The 18050-nt window shown below is 50.3% G+C and overlaps 1 protein-coding gene across 1 annotated transcript; it reads left to right on the top strand.

Moving 5' to 3' along the window:
• The first annotated feature begins 238 nt into the window (after window positions 1–238).
• Window positions 239–17049, top strand: klhl40b (kelch-like family member 40b). The gene is made up of 7 exons (XM_065019194.1): window positions 239–1385; window positions 2128–2580; window positions 4090–4253; window positions 7018–7125; window positions 8609–8794; window positions 9135–9284; window positions 16189–17049. The coding sequence occupies exons 1-7, from the start codon at window positions 681–683 to the stop codon at window positions 16298–16300; spliced, it is 1878 nt and encodes a 625-aa protein (XP_064875266.1). The 5' UTR covers window positions 239–680; the 3' UTR covers window positions 16301–17049.
• The last annotated feature ends 1001 nt before the right edge of the window (window positions 17050–18050 follow it).

Raw genomic sequence — 18050 nt, 5'->3', positions numbered from 1 at the left:
AAGGAGTGGAGAGGAGGAAGGTGAGAGGGAAGGAGTGGAGAGGAGGAAGGTGAAAGGCAAGGAGTGGAGAGAAGGAAGGAGGAGGAAAAGGAGTAGAGAGGAGGAAGGTGAAAGGGAAGGAGTGGAGAGGAGGAAGGTGAAAGGGAAGGAGTGGAGAGAAGGAAGGAGGAGGAAAAGGAGTAGAGAGGAGGAAGGGGGAAGGGAAGGAGCAGAGAGGAGGAAGCCACTTTAACTAAACCCCACATGACTCAGGAAGAACTGATCTCGCATGAGGCAGTGTCAGCTGTCCGAGCGGGGAGGGGGACGGCGGGTGGTGATGAGGGGTCTATTACATTTCACATGTTCCAGAATGGATTCCACAGAGTGCCCCACACTGAGAACAAGGCTATATATAGCCTACCAGTTGCAACAGGAGTTAAAGGGTCGGGACAGCTGAGGGAGAGAGACCAGCAGCCCCGCAGTACACTCCTTATGGTTCAAATCACAAAGACCGAGCCTCCTTATACCACAAAGGCCCAACCCTTAACTCCTCTTTCCAGGCTGGGCAGTGAAGAGAGCCTAAGCTCAGAGCTCTGCCGTGTGGACAGGAGACAGACAGGACAGACACCAAGGACCAAGACGCCCTAGGTCTCTTGTTCCCTGCTTATCGACTGGGAGTTGTCCCCCTGGACCGAGGCACCATGGCTCTGTCCATCGACCCAACGGAGGAGCCCAGGATGTACCAGCAGACCCTGTTGCAGGACGGACTCTATGATCTACTGGAGAATGACAAGCTGGTGGACTGTGTCCTGAAGATCAAGGGCAAGGAGTTCCCCTGCCACCGTCTGGTGCTGTGTGCCTGCTCGTCCTTCTTTAGGGCCCTGTTCCTGTCAGATCTGGAAGAGGAGAAGAAGAGAGAGGTGGTGTTGGAGGATGTAGAGCCGGGGGTCATGGGTCTGATTCTGAAGTACCTCTATACCTCCACCATTAACGTGACAGAGCAGAATGTCCAGGACATCTTCTCTGTAGCCAACATGTTCCAGATCCCCTCGATCTTCACAGTGTGTGTCTCCTTCCTCCAGAAGAAACTCAGTCTCAGTAACTGTCTGGCTATATTCCGACTGGGCCTGATGCTGGACTGTCCTCGCCTCGCTGTCTCCGCTCGCAACTATGCCTGCGAACGCTTCCAGCTCATCTCCCGTGACGATGAGTTCCTGACGCTGGGGCCCAGCGAGCTGGCAGCTATCTTGACAGCGGACACACTGAATGTAGAAACAGAGGAAGAGGTGTTTGAGGCCGTGGAGAAGTGGGTCGGTCAAGATGTGGAGAACAGGCTGAAGGAACTACCCGGACTGATGGACTGTGTCAGACTCAGACTGGTCCAGAAGGACTACTTTACTGAGATGGTGAGCAGTATGGTCTAGTGTTAAATCTCCCTGTCCCACCAGGTGGAGAAGCAGGTGATACTGATACATCTCCCTGTCCCACCAGGTGGAGAAGCAGGTGATACTGATACATCTCCCTGTCCCACCAGGTGGAGAAGCAGGTGATACTGATACATCTCCCTGTCCCACCAGGTGGAGAAGCAGGTGATTGTTGTATTAAATCTCCCTGTCCCACCAGGTGGAGAAGCAGGTGATTGTTGTATTAAACCTCCCTGTCCCACCAGGTGAAGAAACAAGTGATTGTTGTATTAAATCTCCCTGTCCCACCAGGTGGAGAAGCAGGTGATACTGATACATCTCCCTGTCCCACCAGGTGAAGAAACAAGTGATTGTTGTATTAAATCTCCCTGTCCCACCAGGTGGAGAAGCAGGTGATACTGATACATCTCCCTGTCCCACCAGGTGGAGAAGCAGGTGATACTGATACATCTCCCTGTCCCACCAGGTGGAGAAGCAGGTGATACTGATACATCTCCCTGTCCCACCAGGTGGAGAAGCAGGTGATTCTGATACATCTCCCTGTCCCACCAGGTGGAGAAGCAGGTGATTCTGATACATCTCCCTGTCCCACCAGGTGGAGAAGCAGGTGATACTGATACATCTCCCTGTCCCACCAGGTGGAGAAGCAGGTGATACTGATACATCTCCCTGTCCCACCAGGTGGAGAAGCAGGTGATACTGATACATCTCCCTGTCCCACCAGGTGGAGAAGCATGAGTGGATCTGCTCCAACCCTGAAATGGAGAAGAGGCTTCAAATGGTCAGAGACGCTCGTGCTGGAAAACTGCCTGACCTCCCGCCTCAGAAGAAAACAAAGAAGAAGACGGAAGAAAATAAGACAGAGCAGAAGGGAGGAGAGGAGAAGGAGGGAGAGGAAGAGGAGGAGGAGGAGGAGGAGGAGGCTCTACTCCCGGGGATCTTGAATGATCAACTGCGTTTTGGGATGTTCCTGAGAGACCTGGTGTTCATGGTGAGTGACACGGGGGCGGTGGCGTACGACCCCACAGGGAACGACTGTTACGTCGCCTCGCTCTCCACTCAGATCCCCAAGAACCATGCCTCCCTTGTCACCAAAGAGAACCAGATCTTTGTTGCTGGGGGGCTGTTCTACAATGAGCTGAACAAGGAGGATCCTCTCAGCTCCTACTTCCTACAGGTAGGATGTTATAATTATTATACACCTGTTATTAATACAGGTAGGATGTTATAATTATTATACACCTGTTATTAATACAGGTAGGATGTTATAATTATTATACACCTGTTATTAATACAGGTAGGATGTTATTATCATGTTATTATCAAATTTTGGATCTGCATTGAGTACAGGTGTCTTCTGCATGGTCACCAAGTCATTGAGTAGAGGTATCTTCTGCATGGTCACCAAGTCATTGAGTAGAGGTATCTTCTGCATGGTCACCAAGTCATTGAGTACAGGTGTCTTCTGCATGGTCACCAAGTCATTGAGTAGATGTATCTTCTGCATGGTCACCAAGTCATTGAGTAGAGGTATCTTCTGCATGGTCACCAAGTCATTGAGTAGAGGTATCTTCTGCATGGTCACCAAGTCATTGAGTAGAGGTATCTTCTGCATGGTCACCAAGTCATTGAGTAGAGGTATCTTCTGCATGGTCACCAAGTCATTGAGTAGAGGTATCTTCTGCATGGTCACCAAGTCATTGAGTAGAGGTATCTTCTGCATGGTCACCAAGTCATTGAGTAGATGTATCTTCTGCATGGTCACCAAGTCATTGAGTAGAGGTATCTTCTGCATGGTCACCAAGTCATTGAGTAGAGGTATCTTCTGCATGGTCACCAAGTCATTGAGTAGAGGTATCTTCTGCATGGTCACCAAGTCATTGAGTAGAGGTATCTTCTGCATGGTCACCAAGTCATTGAGTAGAGGTATCTTCTGCATGGTCACCAAGTCATTGAGTAGAGGTATCTTCTGCATGGTCACCAAGTCATTGAGTAGAGGTATCTTCTGCATGGTCACCAAGTCAACACACCAGTAGGCCTAGTTACACCATTCTCCCTCGCTCTCTGGGATCCTATTGAAGATGCCATAGAGCGGGGGAGACCTCCCTCCTCCACATTATAGATGTTATAATGTGTCTGTTTCCATTACAGAGATGCTGACTGTCTGTCTGTCTGTCTGTCTGTCTGTCTGTCTGTCTGTCTGTCTGTCTGTCTGGTTGTCTGTCTGTCTGTCTGTCTGTCTGGTTGTCTGTCTGTCTGTCTGTCTGTCTGGCTGGTTGTCTGTCTGTCTGTCTGTCTGTCTGTCTGTCTGTCTGTCTGTCTGTCTGTCTGTCTGTCTGTCTGTCTGTCTGTCTGGCTGGCTGGCTGGCTGGCTGGCTGGTTGTCTGTCTGTCTGTGTCTGTCTGTCTGTCTGTCTGTCTGTCTGGTTGTCTGTCTGTCTGTCTGTCTGTCTGTCTGTCTGTCTGTCTGGTTGTCTGTCTGTCTGTCTGTCTGTGTCTGTCTGTCTGTCTGTCTGTCTGTCTGTCTGTCTGACTGTCTGTCTGTCTGTCTGTCTGTCTGTCTGTCTGTCTGTCTGTCTGTCTGTCTGTCTGTCTGTCTGTCTGTCCATAGATCTGTCTGTCCTGTCAATATCTCAGCATGTAGACAGCTAGCCTGTCTCTGACCTCTGACATCTGTGACCTCGCAGTACGACCCAGTGAGTGCTGATTGGCTGGGCATGCCCCCCATCCCCTCGCCCCGTTTCCTGTTTGGCCTGGCTGAGGCGGAGAACAGCATCTTCATGGTGGGAGGGAAGGAGCTGAAGGAGCAGGAGTCCAATACACTGGACTCAGTGCTGGTCTATGACAGACAGTAAGTTACAGTCTATGTGACAGCACCAGTAAAAGCACCCAGTAACTGTCCTGTCTATGTGACCTGAATGCTCTCGTTGGCTGGCCCTCGTTTCATATTCGTCGCCAAACCCACTGGCTCCGGGTCATCTATAAGTCTTTGCTAGGTAAAGCCCTGCCTTATCTCAGCTCACTGGTCACCACAGCAACACCCACACGTAGCACGCGCTCTAGCAGGTATATCTCACTGGTCATCCCCAAAGCAAACAACACCCACCCGTAGCACGCGCTCCAGCAGGTATATCTCACTGGTCATCCCCAAAGCCAACACCCACCCATAGCACGCGCTCCAGCAGGTATATCTCACTGGTCATCCCCAAAGCCAACACCCGCCCGTAGCACGCGCTCTAGCAGGTATATCTCACTGGTCATCCCCAAAGCCAACACCCACCCGTAGCACGCGCTCCAGCAGGTATATGTCACTGGTCATCCCCAAAGCCAACACCCACCCGTAGCACGCGCTCTAGCAGGTATATCTCACTGGTCATCCCCAAAGCCAACACCCACCCGTAGCACGCGCTCCAGCAGGTATATCTCACTGGTCATCCCCAAAGCCAACACCCACCCGTAGCACGCGCTCCAGCAGGTATATCTCACTGGTCACCCCCAAAGCCAATTCCTCCTTTGGCCGCCTGTCCTTCCAGTTCTCTGCTGCCTGCGACTGGAACGAATTGCAAAAATCACTGAAAGCTGGAGACTCATATCTCCCTCACTAACTTTAAACATCAGTTGTCAGAGCAGCTTACTGTCAGGTGTGTGCGTACTGGGAGCGGAGTCAGGTGCAGGAGAGCAGAGAGTTGTGAACAGGCTCACACTTTATTTAGGCAGGAGAAACCAACAGACTGACGCCACTGCGTCATAACCTCCAGCCCACAGGCAAAAGTGCAAACGTGAAAACAGTCACAATAATACTATATAAACACAATAACATACCTCGTGAAATAAAACACGGAATAAACGCATACCAGTAAAGAGCGTCAGCATAGACACGTAACACAAAACAATCTGACACAAAGACATGAGGGGCAACAGAGGAATGCAGTGTGATTGGGGAATGAAAACCAGCAGGGAACAAGACAAAACAAATGGATAAATGAGAAATGGAGATGCGATGGCTAGAAAGCCGGTGACGTCAAACGCCGCACAAACAAGGAGAGGAGCCGACTTCGGCGGAAGTCGTGACACTTACCGATCACTGCACCTGTACATAGCCCATCTGTAAATAGCCCATCCAACTACCACATCCCCATATTGTTATTTATTTTTGCTCTTTTGCACCCCAGTATCTCTACTTGCACATCATCAATTTGTAATTATTTCGCCACTACGGCCTATTTATTGCCTTACCTCCCTAATCTTCTCCATGGCCTATTTATTGCCTTACCTCCCTAATCTTCTCCATGGCCTATTTATTGCCTTACCTCCCTAATCTTCTCCATGGCCTATTTATTGCCTTACCTCCCTAATCTTCTCCATGGCCTATTTATTGCCTTACCTCCCTAATCTTACTCCATGGCCTATTTATTGCCTTACCTCCCTAATCTTCTCCATGGCCTATTTATTGCCTTACCTCCCTAATCTTCTCCATGGCCTATTTATTGCCTTACCTCCCTAATCTTCTCCATGGCCTATTTATTGCCTTACCTCCCTAATCTTCTCCATGGCCTATTTATTGCCTTACCTCCCTAATCTTCTCCATGGCCTATTTATTGCCTTACCTCCCTAATCTTCTCCATGGCCTATTTATTGCCTTACCTCCCTAATCTTCTCCATGGCCTATTTATTGCCTTACCTCCCTAATCTTCTCCATGGCCTATTTATTGCCTTACCTCCCTAATCTTCTCCATGGCCTATTTATTGCCTTACCTCCCTAATCTTCTCCATGGCCTATTTATTGCCTTACCTCCTAATCTTCTCCATGGCCTATTTATTGCCTTACCTCCCTAATCTTCTCCATGGCCTATTTATTGCCTTACCTCCCTAATCTTCTCCATGGCCTATTTATTGCCTTACCTCCCTAATCTTCTCCATGGCCTATTTATTGCCTTACCTCCCTAATCTTACTCCATTTCCACACACTGTATATACATTTCTCTATTATTGAAACACTTACCTCCCTCACTAGCTTTAAGCACCAACTGTCAGAGCAGCTCACAGATTACTGCACCTGTACATAGCCCACCTATAATTTAGCCCAAACAACTACCTCTTTCCCAACTGTATTTAATTTATTTATTTATTTTGCTCCTTTGCACCCCATTATTTTTATTTCTACTTTGCACATTATTCCATTGCAAAACTACCATTCCAGTGTTTTACTTGCTATATTGTATTTACTTTGCCACCATGGCCTTTTTTGCCTTTACCTCCCTTCTCACCTAATTTGCTCACATCGTATATAGACTTGTTTTTTTTACTGTATTATTGACTGTACGTTTGTTTACTCCATGTGTAACTCTGTGTTGTTGTTTGTGTCAAACTGCTTTGCTTTATTTTGGCCAGGTCGCAGTTGTAAATGAGAACTTGTTCTCAACTGGCCTCCCTGGTTAAATAAAGGTGAAAAAAATAAAAAATAATAAACAATAGAGATATGAATCACAACACAATGGAAGAGTCATTCATCCTGCTGCTTCAGAGGAGTGATGTAATCAGGATGTTGTCAAATTGTTAGAATGTAGTCTGAGCTAGCAGTCTAATGTGTACCTCTCTGTGTTTGTCCTCCTCAGGTCTTTTAAATGGGGCGAGTCTGACCCCATACCGTACCCCGTCTACGGCCACGCTACTGTGTCTCACAACGGTCTTATCTATGTGATCGGAGGAAAATCAGATAGCAAGTGAGTTATTAACGTGATACTGCATTCTCTTCCACACTGTTGGTGTAGAGCTCAGTCACGGTGTAGAGCTCAGTCACCGTGTTCAGCTCAGTCACGGTGTAGAGCTCAGTCACGGTGTAGAGCTCAGTCACGGTGTAGAGCTCAGTCACCGTGTAGAGCTCAGTCACCGTGTTCAGCTCAGTCACCGTGTAGAGCTCAGTCACGGTATAGAGCTCAGTTACGGTGTAGAGCTCAGTCACCGTGTTCAGCTCAGTCACCGTGTACAGCTCAGTCACCGTGTAGAGCTCAGTCACCGTGTTCAGCTCAGTCACCGTGTAGAGCTCAGTCACGGTATAGAGCTCAGTCACGGTGTAGAGCTCAGTCACGGTGTAGAGCTCAGTCACGGTGTACAGCTCAGTCACCGTGTAGAGCTCAGTCACCGTGTTCAGCTCAGTCACCGTGTAGAGCTCAGTCACGGTATAGAGCTCAGTCACGGTGTAGAGCTCAGTCACGGTGTAGAGCTCAGTCACGGTGTGCAGCTCAGTCACCGTGTAGAGCTCAGTCACCGTGTAGAGCTCAGTCACGGTGTAGAGCTCAGTCACGGTGTGCAGCTCAGTCACCGTGTAGAGCTCAGTCACGGTGTAGAGCTCAATCACCGTGTTCAGCTCAGTCACCGTGTAGAGCTCAGTCACGGTGTAGAGCTCAGTCACGGTATAGAGCTCAGTCACAGTATAGAGCTCAGTCACCGTGTTCAGCTCAGTCACGGTATAGAGCTCAGTCACCGTGTACAGCTCAGTCACCGTGTTCAGCTCAGTCACGGTATAGAGCTCAGTCACCGTGTACAGCTCAGTCACCGTGTTCAGCTCAGTCACGGTATAGAGCTCAGTCACCGTGTAGAGCTCAGTCACCGTGTTCAGCTCAGTCACGGTGTAGAGCTCAGTCACGGTGTAGAGCTCAGTTACGGTGTAGAGCTCAGTCACCGTGTTCAGCTCAGTCACGGTATAGAGCTCAGTCACCGTGTAGAGCTCAGTCACCGTGTTCAGCTCAGTCACGGTGTAGAGCTCAGTCACGGTGTAGAGCTCAGTCACGGTGTAGAGCTCAGTCACCGTGTTCAGCTCAGTCACCGTGTTCAGCTCAGTCACGGTATAGAGCTCAGTCACGGTGTAGAGCTCAGTCACCGTGTTCAGCTCAGTCACCGTGTTCAGCTCAGTCACCGTGTTCAGCTCAGTCACGGTGTAGAGTTAAGTCACGGTGTAGAGTTCAGTCACGATGTAGAGCTCAGTCACGGTGTAGAGCTCAGTCACCGTGTTCAGCTCAGTCACCGTGTTCAGCTCAGTCACGGTGTACAGCTCAGTCACCGTGTTCAGCTCAGTCACGGTGTACAGCTCAGTCACCGTGTTCAGCTCAGTCACGGTGTAGAGCTCAGTTAGGACAGTATGATCACTAACAACAACAACTATTACTACTGCTGCTGCTACTACTAGGATGTGTGTCTGTCCTGTAGGAAGGTGACGAAGAGGATGTGTGTGTACTATGCACAGCGGTTTGAGTGGAAGGAGCTGGCTCCGATGACGCTGGCCCGCTCTCTGTTTGGAGCCACCATCCATAAAGACAAGATCTACGTAGCAGCAGGCGTCACAGACACCGGCCTGACAGACACCATGGAGGTCTACGACATCAACACCAACAAGTCAGTAGCAAGCCTGCAGCCTCAAAGTGTGTGTGTGTGTGTGTGTGTGTGTGTGTGTGTGTGTGTGTGTGTGTGTGTGTGTGTGTGTGTGTGTGTGTGTGTGTGTGTGTGTGTGTGTGTGTGTGTGTGTGTGTGTGTGTGTGTGTGTGTGTGACAGACTTCATGGAGGTCTACGATAGTAACACCAACAAGTCAGATTTCACATTACTGAAAGTGTACCGAAGTCTGAGTTCACTGTGCTGCCAACATATTCTCTCTGGGAGCTGATGATGATTCAAGACAACAATGAACAGTGCCTGATTTACCTTTACTCATATGGCTGTTAAACCCGTGTCTCCAGGTGGTCAGACTTCGTGGAGTTCCCTCAGGGTCGTAGCTCCCTCAGTCTGGCATCGGTGGCCGGGGGTCTCTACGCTGTTGGAGGCTTCGCCATGATGCCCAGCGAGGACAAGGAGGAACTCCTCCCCAAGGAGATGAATGACATCTGGAGGTGAGGAACAAACTGACGTTGGGTTGGAGGCAGGGAGAGTCAGGGCTGTGGTTGGAGGCAGGGAGAGTCAGGGCTGTGGTTGGAGGCAGGGAGAGTCAGGGCTATGGTTGGAGGCAGGGAGAGTCAGGGCTATGGTTGGAGGCAGAGAGAGTCAGGGCTATGGTTGGAGGCAGGGAGAGTCAGGGCTATGGTTTGGCAGGGAGAGTCAGGGCGGTGGTTGGAGGCAGGGAGAGTCAGGGCTGTGGTTGGAAGCGGGGAAGTTCAGGGCTATGGTTGGAGGCAGGGAAAGTCGTGGCTATGGTTGGAGGTGGGGAAGGTCAGAGCTATGTTTGGAGGCAGGGAAAACCGGGGCTATGGTTGGAGGCAGGGAGAGTGATGGCTATGGTTGGAGGCAGGGAGAGTCAGGGCTATGGTTGGAGGCAGGGAAGGTCAGGGCTGTGGTTGGAGGCAGGGAGAGTCAGGGCTATGGTGGGAGGCAGGGAAGGTCAGGGCGTTGTGATTGGAGTCAGGGAATGTCAGGGCTATGGTTGGAAGGAAGGTCAGGACTATGGTTGGAGGCAGGGAAGGTCACGGCTATGGTTGAAAGGAAGGTCTGGCTATTGTTGGAGGCAGGGAAGGTCATGGCTATGGTTGGAGGCAGGGAAGGTCAGGGCTATGGTTGGAGGCAGGGAGAGTCAGGGCTGTGGTTGGAGGCAGGGAAGTACAGGGCTTTGATTGTAGGCAGGGAAGGTCAGGGCTATGGTTGAAAGGAAGGTCTGGCTATTGTTGGAGGCAGGGAAGGTCATGGCTATGGTTGGAGGCAGGGAAGGTCAGGGCTATGGTTGGAGGCAGGGAGAGTCAGGGCTGTGGTTGGAGGCAGGGAAGTACAGGGCTTTGATTGTAGGCAGGGAAGGTCAGGGCTATGGTTGGAGGCAGGGAAGGTCAGGGCTGTTTGGAAGCAGGGAGAGTTAGGGCTGTGGTTGGAGGCAGGAAGAGTCAGGGCTGTGGTTGGAGGCAGGAAGAGTCAGGGCTGTGGTTGGAGGCAGGAAAAGTCAGGGCTATGGTTGGAGGCAGGGAGAGTCAGGGCTGTGGTTGGAGGCAGGGAGAGTCAGGGCTGTGGTTGGAGGCAGGAAGAGTCAGGGCTGTGGTTGGAGGCAGGAAGAGTCAGTGCTATGGTTGGAGGCAGAGAGAGTCAGGGCTATGGTTGGAGGCAGGGAGAGTCAGGGCGATGGTTGGAGGCAGAGAGAGTCAGGGCTATTGTTGGAGGCAGGGAAGGTCATGGCTATGGTTGGAGGCAGGGAAGGTCAGGGCTATGGTTGGAGGCAGGGAGAGTCAGGGCTGTGGTTGGAGGCAGGGAAGTACAGGGCTTTGATTGTAGGCAGGGAAGGTCAGGGCTATGGTTGGAGGCAGGGAAGGTCAGGGCTGTTTGGAAGCAGGGAGAGTTAGGGCTGTGGTTGGAGGCAGGAAGAGTCAGGGCTGTGGTTGGAGGCAGGAAGAGTCAGGGCTGTGGTTGGAGGCAGGAAAAGTCAGGGCTATGGTTGGAGGCAGGGAGAGTCAGGGCTGTGGTTGGAGGCAGGGAGAGTCAGGGCTGTGGTTGGAGGCAGGAAGAGTCAGGGCTGTGGTTGGAGGCAGGAAGAGTCAGTGCTATGGTTGGAGGCAGAGAGAGTCAGGGCTATGGTTGGAGGCAGGGAGAGTCAGGGCGATGGTTGGAGGCAGAGAGAGTCAGGGCTATTGTTGGAGGCAGGGAGAGTCAGGGCTGTGATTGGAGGCAGGGAGAGTCGGGGCGATGGTTGGAGGCAGGGAGAGTCAGGGCTATGGTTGGAGGCAGGGAAGGTCAGGGCTATGGTTGGTAGGAAGGTCAGGACTATGTTTGGAGGCAGGGAAGTTCAGGGATATTGTTGGAGGCAGGGAAAATCAGGGCTATAGTTGGAGGCAGGAAAGTTCAGGGCTATGGTTGGAGGCAGGGAGAGTGATGGCTATGGTTGGAGGCAGGGAGAGTCAGGGCTGTGGTTGGAGGCAGGGAAGGTCAGGGCTATGATTGGAGGCAGGGGAGGTCAGGGCTATGGTTGGAGACAGGGAAGGTCAGGGCTATGGTTGGAAGGAAGGTCAGGACTATGGTAGGAGGCAGGGAAGTTCAGGGCTATTGTTGGAGGCAGGGAGAGTGATGGCTATGGTTGGAGGCAGGGAGAGTCAGGACTATTGTCGGAAGCAGGGAAGGACAGGGCTATGGTTGGAGGCAGGGAAGGTCAGGGCTATGGTTCGAGGCAGGGAAGGTCAGGGCTATAGTTGGACGCAGGGAGAGTGATGGCTATTGTTGGAGGCAGGGATGGTCGGGGCTATGGTTGGAGGCAGAGAGAGTCAGTGTAATGGTTGGAAGCAGATAATTTCAGGGCTATGGTGGGAGGCAGGGAGAGTCAGGGCTGTGGTTGGAGGCAGGGAAGGTCAGGGCTATGATTGGAGGCAGGGAAGGTCAGGGCTATGGTTGGAGGCAGAGAAAATCAGGGCTATAGTTGGAGGCAGGGAGAGTCAGAGCTATGGTTGGAGGCAGGGAAGGTCAGGGCTATAGTTGAGGGCAGGAGGAGTCAGGGCTATGGTTGGAGGCAGGGAGAGTCAGGGCTGTGGTTGGAGGCAGGGAAGGTCGGGCTATGGTTGGATGCAGAGAGAGTCAGTGATATGGTTGGAGGCAGAGAAGGTCAGGGCTATGGTTGGAGGCAGGGAGAGTGTTGGCTATGGTTGGAGGCAGGGAGAGTCAGGGCTGTGGTTGGAGCAGGGAAGGTCGGGGCTATGATTGGAGGCAGGGAAGGTCATGGCTATGGTTGGAGACGGGGAAGGTCAGGGCTATGGTTGGAAGGAAGGTCAGGACTATGGTTGGAGGCAGGGAAGTTCAGGGCTATTGTTGGACGCAGGGAAAATCAGGGCTATAGTTGGAGGCAGGGAAGTTCAGGGCTATGGTTGGAGGCAGGGAAGTCAGGGCTATGGTTGGAGGTGGGGCAGGTCAGAGCTATGGTTGGAGGCAGGGAAGGTCAGAGCTATGGTTGGAGATAGGGAAAATCGGGGCTATGGTTGGAGGCTGGGAAGGTCAGGGCTATGGTTGGAGGCAGGGAGAGTGATGGCTATGGTTGGAGGCAGGGAGAGTCAGGGCTATTGTCGGAAGCAGGGAAGGACAGGGCTATGGTTGGAGGCAGGGAAGGTCAGGGCTATGGTTCGAGGCAGGGAAGGTCAGGGCTATAGTTGGACGCAGGGAGAGTGATGGCTATGGTTGGAGGCACGGAGAGTCAGGGCTATTGTTGGAGGCAGGGATGGTCGGGGCTATGGTTGGAGGCAGAGAGAGTCAGTGTAATGGTTGGAAGCAGATAATTTCAGGGCTATGGTGGGAGGCAGGTAGAGTCAGGGCTGTGGTTGGAGGCAGGGAAGGTCGGGGCTATGATTGGAGGCAGGGAAGGTCAGGGCTATGGTTGGAGGCAGAGAAAATCAGGGCTATAGTTGGAGGCAGGGAGAGTCAGAGCTATGGTTGGAGGCAGGGAAGGTCAGGGCAATAGTTGAGGGCAGGAGGAGTCAGGGCTATGGTTGGAGGAAGGGAGAGTCAGGGCTGTGGTTGGAGGCAGGGAAGGTCGGGATATGGTTGGATGCAGAGAGAGTCAGTGATATGGTTGGAGGCAGAGAAGGTCAGGGCTATGGTTGGAGGCAGGGAGAGTGATGGCTATGGTTGGAGGCAGGGAGAGCCAGGGCTGTGGTTGGAGGCAGGGAAGGTCGGGGCTATGATTGGAGGCAGGGAAGGTCATGGCTATGGTTGGAGACGGGGAAGGTCAGGGCTATGGTTGGAAGGAAGGTCAGGACTATGGTTGGAGGCAGGGAAGTTCAGGGCTATTGTTGGACGCAGGGAAAATCAGGGCTATAGTTGGAGGCAGGGAAGTTCAGGGCTATGGTTGGAGGCAGGGAAAGTCAGGGCTATGGTTGGAGGTGGGGCAGGTCAGAGCTATGGTTGGAGGCAGGGAAGGTCAGGGCTATGGTTGGAAGGAAGGTCAGGACTCTGGTTGGAGGCAGGGAAGGTCACGGCTATGGTTGAAAGGAAAGTCTGGCTATTGTTGGAGGCAGGGAAGGTCATGGCTATGGTTGGAGGCCGGGAAGGTCAGGTCTATGGTTGGAGGCAGGGAGAGTCGGGGCTGTGGTTAGAGGCAGGGAATGTCAGGGATTTGATTGTAGGCAGGGAAGGTCAGGGCTATGGTTGGAGGCAGGGAAGGTCAGGGCTATGGTTGGAGGCAGGGAGAGTCAGGGCTATGGTTGGAGGCAGGGAGAGGCAGGGCTACGGTTGGAGGCAGGGAAGGTCAGGGCTGTGATTGGAAGCAGGGAAGGTCAGGGCTATGGTTGGAAGGAAGGTCAGGACTATGGTTGGAGGCAGGGAAGTTCAGGGATATTGTTGGAGGCAGGGAGAGTGATGGCTATGGTTGGAGGCAGGGAGAGTCAGGGCTATTGTTGGAGGCAGAGAAGGTCAGGGCTATGGTTGGAGGCAGGGAAGATCAGGGCTGTGATTGGAGGCAGGGAAGGTCAGGGCTATGGTTGGAAGGAAGGTCAGGACTATGTTTGGAGGCAGGGAAGTTCAGGGATATTGTTGGAGGCAGGGAAAATCAGTGCTATAGTTAGAGGCAGGAAAGTTCAGGGCTATGGTTGGAGGCAGGGAGAGTCATGGCTATGGTTGGAGGTGGGGAAGGTCAGGGCTATGGTTGGAGGCAGGGAGAGTCAGGGCTATAGTTGGAGGCAGGGAGAGTGATGGCTATGGTTGGAGGCAGGGAGAGTCAGGGCTATTGTTGGAGGCAGAGAAGGTCAGGGCTATGGTTGGAGGCAGGGAGAGTCAGGGCTATTGTTGGAGGCAGAGAAGGTCAGGGCTATGGTTGGAGGCAGGGAGAGTCAGGGCTATGGTTGGTGGTGGGGATGGTCAGAGCTATGGTTGTAGGCAGGGAAAATCAGGGCTATGGTTGGAGGCGGGGAAGGTCAGGGCTATGGTTGGAAGGAAGGTCAGGACTCTGGTTGGAGGCAGGGAAGGTCGACCTATTCTGTCCTCTTACCTGACGTCCTATTATGTCCTCTTACCTGACGTTCTGTTCTGTCCTCTTACCTGACATTCTGTTCTGTCCTCTTACCTGATATTCTGTTCTGTCCTCTTACCTGACGTCCTATTCTGTTCTCTTACCTGACGTCCTATTCTGTCCTCTTACCTGACGTTCTGTTCTGTCCTCTTACCTGATATTCTGTTCTGTCCTCTTACCTGACGTCCTATTCTGTCCTCTTACCTGACATTCTGTTCTGTCCTCTTACCTGATGTTCTGTTCTGTCCTCTTACCTGACGTCCTATTCTGTCCTCTTACCTGACGTCCTATTCTGTCCTCTTACCTGACGTTCTGTTCTGTCCTCTTACCTGACCTCCTGTTCTGTCCTCTTACCTGACATTCTGTTCTGTCCTTTTACCTGACCTCCTGTTCTGTCCTCTTACCTGACCTCATGTTCTGTCCTCTTACCTGACGTTCTGTTCTGTCCTTTTACCTGACCTCCTGTTCTGTCCTCTTACCTGACCTCATGTTCTGTCCTCTTACCTGACCTTCTGTTCTGTCCTCTTACCTGACCTCCTGTTCTGTCCTTTTACCTCACGTCCTGTTCTGTCCTCTTACCTGTTGTCCTGTTTTGTCTTCTTACCAAACGTCCTGCCTGTTCTGTCCTCTTACCTGACCTCCTGTTCTGTCCTATTACCTGACTTCCTGTTCTGTCCTCTTACCTGACGTCTTCTTCTGTCCTGTTACCTGATGTCTTCTTACCTAACACCCTGTTCTGTCCTCTTACCTGACGTCCTATTCTGTCCTCTTACCTGACGTTCTGTTCTGTCCTCTTACCTGTTGTCCCGTTTTGTCTTCTTACCAAACGTCCTGCCTGTTCTGTCCTCTTACCTGACCTCCCGTTCTGTCCTATTACCTGACTTCCTGTTCTGTCCTCTTACCTGACGTCTTCTTCTGTCCTGTTACCTGATGTCTTCTTACTTAACACCCTGTTCTGTCCTCTTACCTGACGTCCTATTCTGTCCTCTTACCTGACGTTCTGTTCTGTCCTCTTACCTGACGTCCTATTCTGTCCTCTTACCTGACGTTCTGTTCTGTCCTCTTACCTGACATTCTGTTCTGTCCTCTTACCTGACATTCTGTTCTGTCCTCTTACCTGACATTCTGTTCTGTCCTCTTACCTGACGTCCGTTCTGTCCTCTTACCTGACGTCTGTTCTGTCCTCTTACCTGACGTCCTATTCTGTCCTCTTACCTGACGTTCTGTTCTGTCCTCTTACCTGACGTTCTGTTCTGTCCTCTTACCTGACCTCCGTTCTGTCCTCTTACCTGACACCCTATTCTGTCCTCTTACCTGACGTTCTGTTCTGTCCTCTTACCTGACGTTCTGTTCTGTCCTCTTACCTGACGTTCTGTTCTGTCCTCTTACCTAACACCTTGTTCTGTCCTCTTTCCTGAAATTCTGTTCTTTCCTTTTACCTGACATCCTGTTCTCTCCTCTTACCTGACATCCTGTTCTGTCCTCTTACCTAACACCCTGTTCTGTCATCTTACCTGACCTCATGTTCTGTCCTCTTACCTAACACCCTGTTCTGTCCTCTTACCTGACATTCTGTTCTGTCCTCTTACCTGACATTCTGTTCTGTCCTCTTACCTGACATTCTGTTCTGTCCTCTTACCTAACACCCTGTTCTGTCCTCTTACCTGACCTCCTATTCTGTCCTCTTACCTGACATTCTGTTCTGTCCTCTTACCTGACATTCTGTTCTGTCCTCTTACCTGACCTCCTGTTCTGTCCTCTTACCTGACAGCCTGTTCTGTCCTCTTACCTGACGTTCTCTCCTGTCCTCTTTCCTGATGTCCTGTCCTCTCCTCCTGCAGGTATGACGAGGGGGAAAGGAAGTGGGTGGGTGTTCTGAGGGAGATCCAATACGCCTCTGGGGCCACCATCTTGGGGGCACGACTCAACACGCTTCGACTCACCAAGATGTAACACTCCTCAACACTATGAGACTCACCAAGATGTAACACTCCTCAACACTATGAGACTCACCAAGATGTAACACTCCTCAACACTATGAGACTCACCAAGATGTAACACTCCTCAACACTATGAGACTCACCAAGATGTAACACTCCTCAACACTATGAGACTCACCAAGTTGTAAAGATGTTATATTTTTCACAGTGCCACCTGTTCCAACCCATGACATCTGTTATTTGATCAATTCTGTTGTGTTTGACCTGGAGGGAGTTTGTGAGAGGTCACATTGAAAAGCATCTTTGGGGCCTCCCGAGTGGCGCAGGAAGCAGTCTAAGGCACTGCATTTCAGTGCTTGAGGCATCACTACAGACCCGGGTTCGATCCCAAGCTGTGTCACAACTGTCCGTGACTGGGAATCCCATAGGGCGGCGCACAATTGGCCCAACATCGTCCGGATTAGGGTAGGGTTTGTTGGCAATAAAATGCAAATTAATTACTTAAAAATCATACAATGTGATTTTCTGGACTTTTGTTTTAGATTCCGTCTCTCACAGTTGAAGTGTACCTATTATGAAAATTACAGACCACCTCTACATGCTTTGTAAGTAGGAAAACCTGCAAAATCGGCAGTGTATCAAATACTTGTTCTCTCCACTGTATATTTCTAATAAAAAAATTATATATATATATATATATATATATAATATATATATATATATACATAAAATAGCATATCTGTTTTAGCACAGCTTGAAAGACTGGAATGTAAATGTTGAGTGGCTTAACTGCAGGTTTAAATATTCAATAAAATAATAAAAAGACTGGAACCACAGGAGCTGCACCTCTTCCAACACCACAACACATCTAGAGGACTCTATTATTACAACATGTCTAGAGGACTGTATTATTACAACACGTTTAGAGGACTTTATTATTAACACATCTAGAGGACTCTATTATTACAACATGTCTAGAGGACTGTATTATTACAACACGTTTAGAGGACTCTATTATTACAACATGTCTAGAGGACTGTATTATTACAACACGTTTAGAGGACTTTATTATTAACACATCTAGAGGACTCTATTATTACAACATGTCTAGAGGACTGTATTATTACAACACGTTTAGAGGACTCTATTATTACAACATGTCTAGAGGACTGTATTATTACAACACGTTTAGAGGACTTTATTATTAACACATCTAGAGGACTCTATTATTACAACATGTATAGAGGACTCTATTATTACAACATGTCTAGAGGACTCTATTATCAACACTTCTAGAAGACTCTATTATTGACACGTCTAGAGGACTCTATTATTGACACATCTAGAGGACTCTATTATTAACACGTCTAGAGGACTCTATTATTGACACATCTAGAGGACTCTATTATCAACACGTCTAGAGGACTCTATTATTGACACGTCCAGAGGACTCTATTATTGACACATCTAGAAGACTCTATTATCAACACTTCTAGAGGACTCTATTATTGACACGTCTAGAGGACTCTATAATTGACACATCTAGAGGACTCTATTATCAACACTTCTAGAGGACTATATTATCAACACTTCTAGAGGACTCTATTATTAACACTTCTAGAGGACTCTATTATTAACACTTCTAGAGGACTCTATTATTAACACTTCTAGAGGACTCTATTATTGACACATCTATAGGACTCTATTATCAACACGTCTAGAGGACTCTATTATTAACACATCTAGAGGACTCTATTATTAAC

Source organism: Oncorhynchus nerka, linkage group LG6, assembly GCF_034236695.1.
Source record: "Oncorhynchus nerka isolate Pitt River linkage group LG6, Oner_Uvic_2.0, whole genome shotgun sequence".
NCBI lineage: Eukaryota > Metazoa > Chordata > Actinopteri > Salmoniformes > Salmonidae > Oncorhynchus > Oncorhynchus nerka.
The sequence above is the reverse complement of the archived record's forward strand: the minus strand, read 5'-3'. Positions and strand labels throughout refer to the sequence as shown.